Source organism: Asparagus officinalis, chromosome 10, assembly GCF_001876935.1.
Source record: "Asparagus officinalis chromosome 10, Aspof.V1, whole genome shotgun sequence".
In the NCBI taxonomy this organism is placed as follows: domain Eukaryota; kingdom Viridiplantae; phylum Streptophyta; class Magnoliopsida; order Asparagales; family Asparagaceae; genus Asparagus; species Asparagus officinalis.
In genome coordinates, this window is record NC_033803.1 from 43410518 (window position 1) to 43415669 (window position 5152).

Below are 5152 nucleotides of genomic sequence, written 5' to 3' on the forward strand. Positions count from 1 at the left end.
GTCTCAAATTCCCATCTTGGTCAAACCTTTAAACAGTTAGGACCAAAGCCAAAATCCCCTCTCGATTCGTTCCATGAACGAGAGGTCCACAAATTGAACGATCAAACCTTTAAACAGTTAGGATCGTCTCAAATTCCCATCTTGGTCAAACCTTTAAACAGTTAGGACCAAAGCCAAAATCCCCTCTCGATTCGTTCCATGAACGAGAGGTCCACAAATTGAACGATCAAACCTTTAAACAGTTAGGATCGTCTCAAATTCCCATCTTGGTCAAACCTTTAAACAGTTAGGACCAAAGCCAAAATCCCCTCTCGATTCGTTCCATGAACGAGAGGTCCACAAATTGAACGATCAAACCTTTAAACAGTTAGGATCGTCTCAAATTCCCATCTTGGTCAAACCTTTAAACAGTTAGGACCAAAGCCAAAATCCCCTCTCGATTCGTTCCATGAACGAGAGGTCCACAAATTGAACGATCAAACCTTTAAACAGTTAGGATCGTCTCAAATTCCCATCTTGGTCAAACCTTTAAACAGTTATGACCAAAGCCAAAATCCCCTCTTGATTCCTTCCATGAACAAGAGGTCCACCTTCGATTTGCGCAATCAAACCTATAAAAGTTAGGATTGCTTCCAATCTCAATTGATCAAACCTTATTCAGATTCTCTGAATAGAAATCCCAATTTAAATTTCCTTTGTACCAGGAGATAGAATATAAAATTCTTCCTCTCCGATTCTGGGTTTATCTCTACCAACAAACAAGAGACCGGGAGATAGAATATAAAATTCTTCTTCTCCAATTCTGGGTTTATCTCTACCAACAAACAAGAGACCAGGAGATAGAATATAAAATTCTTCCTCTCCGATTCTGGGTTTATCTCTACCAACAAACAAGAGACCAGGAGATAGAATATAAAATTCTTCCTCTCCGATTTTGGGTTTATCTCTACCAACAAACAAGAGATCAGGAGATAGAATATAAAATTCTTCCTCTCCGATTCTGGGTTTATCTCTACCAACAAACAAGAGACCAGGAGATAGAATATAAAATTCTTCTTCTCCAATTCTGGGTTTATCTCTACCAACAAACAAGAGACCAGGAGATAGAATATAAAATTCTTCCTCTCCAATTCTGGGTTTATCTCTACCAACAAACAAGAGACCAGGAGATAGAATATAAAATTCTTCCTCTCCGATTCTGGGTTCATCTCTACCAACAAACAAGAGACCAGGAGATAGAATATAAAATTCTTCCTCTCCGATTCTGGGTTTATCTCTACCAACAAACAAGAGACAAGGAGATAGAATATAAAATTCTTCCTCTCCGATTCAGGGTTTATCTCTACCAACAAACAAGAGATTGAGAAATGGAATATATAATTCTGTTTCTCTCCAATTTCGGGTTCATTTTCCTGTATAGGAAATATAACCTACTCTCATTCCAAAATCCATGTTGTTCACACATGGGGGAAGTTATCTCTATCCCTTATTAGAGATAAGCCTACATCTAACACATGTAGCCTACATATTCAATATGATAGTTCAAAGTCTAAAAGAGTTTAATTCTTTTAGCGCAACGTTATATGTGAAACGGACTTAGATAATTCACATACTAGCCCGATTCAAACGGTAATCGGTAAAGGCATATCAAATCCGTTGATGGCTGAGGATTTGCCAAAAATCCTATAAATATTATGATTATTTACTCTAAACAAGAATGAGTAGTCATAATAAAATCTCAATAAACAAGAAAGTTCACTGTATTAACCAAAAGAGTTCAAATAAAACAGCATAAAAAATAAATGTATGTTCTTAAAATTACAATAATTTATAGTGGCGGAGTTCATCTTCTAATTGGGAAAGCCTTGTCGCATAAGCCAGTTCGAGCTCAGGTATCAGATTGGCTTTAAATTTCCTTTCATCGATGCTGCGGATTTTGGCGGCTTCTTGTTCCTTGTCAGCAAAAATTTTGTCTTGAAGATTCAGTTGCCGTAATGTACTCACTTCAGCTTGAGTTACTTCCGCCAGATCAGACTCTAAAACTTCACAAGCTTCTCTAGCTTCAGCAAGTCTCTTTTCTAATTCGGCTACCACTGCCCGACGCGATTCCAAGTTACGATATAGATCTGCCTTGATTTGTGTCTTCTTGGAGGCGCTTACCCGAAGTTGATTAATACGAGTCTTCAGTATTTGAAGTTCGGATTCAACAGATTTCTGAGAATCACGCCATGCTTGTAGCCTCAGGTCCATTTCGGAAGTGATGTAAGAAGACGCGCCATTAGCTCGGAAATTCTGCAACTGCTTGATGTGTTGTTTAAGATCAACCAAATAAGCTTCAAGAGAGTTAGACAATTCGGCGCACCCCTGTTCTTTAATTCCTGACACATGATGATCGAGAGACTTCTGGAAAAGTTCAAATGGTGAACCTTTAAGGAGAATCCGATCAACCATGGCGTTTAAGAAAAGAATGAAGCTTTGGATGTCAATGCAAAGGGCAATTTTGTCCGGATCTTCATCTGCCAATAAAGCTCGAATGCAATCGGACAATGATGAAGAAAGATCTGCAAGGAGAAATAGATATAAAATATACACGTTCGCATACGGTAATGAGTAGAATTATCCCAAATTCAAAGTGTGATTACCTTGACTTGTCGAGGCTGAGACCTGCTCCACGACATCCGAAGTTTGTGTAGAGGTAATGCTGGGCGGTGGATTCATTACGTCAAGCTGTTGTTCAATTACAATTCTTGACGACTTCGGGTCTAAGTCGCCAAGATCTTGAGGAGCATGTTCTGTCAATGAGAAAAGAATGAATAAACACTCCGCAAGTATTAATCTAACTGGGAAGCACAATTAGATAAGACGTACCAAGTTGAGCTGAGGTAGCAGGAGGTTGCTCTTCTACCGTAACATTCGACCCTCCTACTTCATGATCCACTGGAATCGGAGTGAAAGGCACAACAGGTCCAGCTTCGATAATAGCAGAAGTTGGAGGAGCAGTGGCTGGTGGTTCAACTTCAGCTGGGGGACTTACCAGAAGTAAGAAACCCAGACCTTCAGGTTGATCACATTCACCGATGACGGTAGACGCATCAACTTCGTTAGTTGGTCCTACGTCTAAAATTTTTATTTCAGTCCTTCAAGAACAATAACAGATGAAAGTGCAGTTGAAAACTGGAGTCTAAAAGAGTATACCTTTTGATGCATCTACTTCAGCTGAATCAACTCGAGTAGTTGGTCCTGCAGTAGCGGATGGAACCAGAGTTGATAGTATATCGGAGATCTCTTGGTGTACATCTTCAGAAATGTCAAGATCGAAGTCTCGCTCATCGAAATCTCCGATACCCATATCATGGGTAAGTTCTATGTCTTTCGGTTCGTTGACAGGAAGGTCTATTAAGCAGAAGAATCCGTCAACATATATGCAAGAAATATGAAAGAATCAAAGCAAACAAAATAAGGTTACCTTCAATAACAATTGCGGGGTCAGCAGCGCTATTATCTGCACTCACCTCCTTTAGTTTAACTAAAAGAAGATAAAGCGCACAAGTTAGTAGGAGAGGAACACGTTCCGATTCACTTATCTTCCGGAAATGCCCCCCAAATGAGAAAACATCTGTACCTGTGTCGGCAGTTGGTGAGGTCGATGTAGTGACCGGAGGAGGGGCAGTGTCCACATTGAGGGGTTCTTCACTCATCGCTTTTTGCACCTGTTGAGTGAAGCTGGACTCATCAACATCCATTAAACCCGGAGAAGAAGGCTCGGGCACGATTTCCCCTTCCTCTTCTGGCTCAGCTATAATGGCAAAGAGAGAAATAAGATGCTATATTCAAAGATGAAATAATGAAAAAGAAACAAGAATGAGATCTTACCCCCTCGATCAATCGGAATATCCTGAGTAAACTCTTCTTCAGGCAACGAGGAGAGTTGACGTTGTCGATGAGCCATCTTCTTAACCCTTTTCGAAGCACGAGAATCTCGAGGAATTCCGGAGCTCTCATGGCGAAACTTGGAACGCAATTCAGACCCTTGAACAGGGCTGGGTTGAACTTCAGAAGAGGCAGAAGATCGGGATCTCTTTCTGCTAACAAGCGGGGTGGCATCTTCCTCTTCTTCTTCTTCTTCCTCTTCAAGCGCAGACCATCTGACTGTCATCTTGTTAGAAGACGATAAGGGAATATTCTTCTCCATCATTCAAATACCCTTAGAAGGAGCACCGGGTGATTTGGGTGAAGAAGCTCGACGAGTCCTATGAGCCACGGGAGACAGAGGGACATCAGCCTCTGCTTCATCTCTACTCTCACCCTCTTCACTGGATGTTTCAAAGTCGTCACTTTCTTCAGAATTAGCTACCTATTTTCCTTTGCGGGAAGATGTAGCAGGTTCCTTTCTTTTTTTAGATACAATTCTCCGAACCACGGCCTCGGATTCCAGTTCGGAAAGCTTCTTCTTCGCAAGAGGAGTGTTAGCGGCTAAAATCCACCAGCAATAAACAAAGGTCATGTGGAGTTCAGGCTCAGCAACAGGCAGACTAAACTGAGCTCCGGTACAGCCGGCAACATTCCAGAACCAAGCTCGTACTCCTTCAATGAGGCTCCCGCAGGTTATCAACCATTTGTTGGGATTCCCGACGTACAGTTGATCGTAGCCGAATTGTCGCGCAAAACAGCAAGGAAAATAAGGCTCAATCCTACAAAGGTTCTTCGACCGAAAAACATTATAGCCTGGGCGAATGTTCATGAGCCAATGGAAGCTACCCACGTCGAGAGAAGTCCTGTTAGCTCCAGGCATTTCCTCGTCAACGAGTGTATCATTATAGGCACCAGAAAACTGAGGGAAACACTTGTAAAATTCCCAGCACTTGGCATTCTTGAATTGCCTCACCCGGTCAATCCACGGTCGGGAAGGATATAACCACTTACATCCTTCTAAGAGCTGCAACAAGGGGATTTCTGGATCAGACGCGTCAGGTGCTGACATCATGTCCGCTCGATGGAGAACTAGCCACGCCATTAAATATGTGTACGGCAGTTCGACACTCGACAATGGAATTTTAATTGAAGGCTCGGTACCCACTTTGGTAAAAGTGGTAGCTAGGTTACGCAAACCGCTATGGAGGTCAGCAATCATAGCGGAGAGTAAGGATAACCT

At 41.8% G+C, this 5152-nt stretch overlaps 1 protein-coding gene across 1 annotated transcript; it reads right to left on the reverse strand.

The window, feature by feature from the left end:
- LOC109826682 lies at nucleotides 1760–3349 on the reverse strand. The gene is made up of 4 exons (XM_020393703.1): nucleotides 3196–3349; nucleotides 2869–3117; nucleotides 2643–2792; nucleotides 1760–2561 (listed from the first exon to the last, which is right to left on the reverse strand). Exons 1-4 carry the CDS (start codon nucleotides 3347–3349, stop codon nucleotides 1819–1821), a joined length of 1296 nt encoding a protein of 431 aa, XP_020249292.1. The 3' UTR covers nucleotides 1760–1818.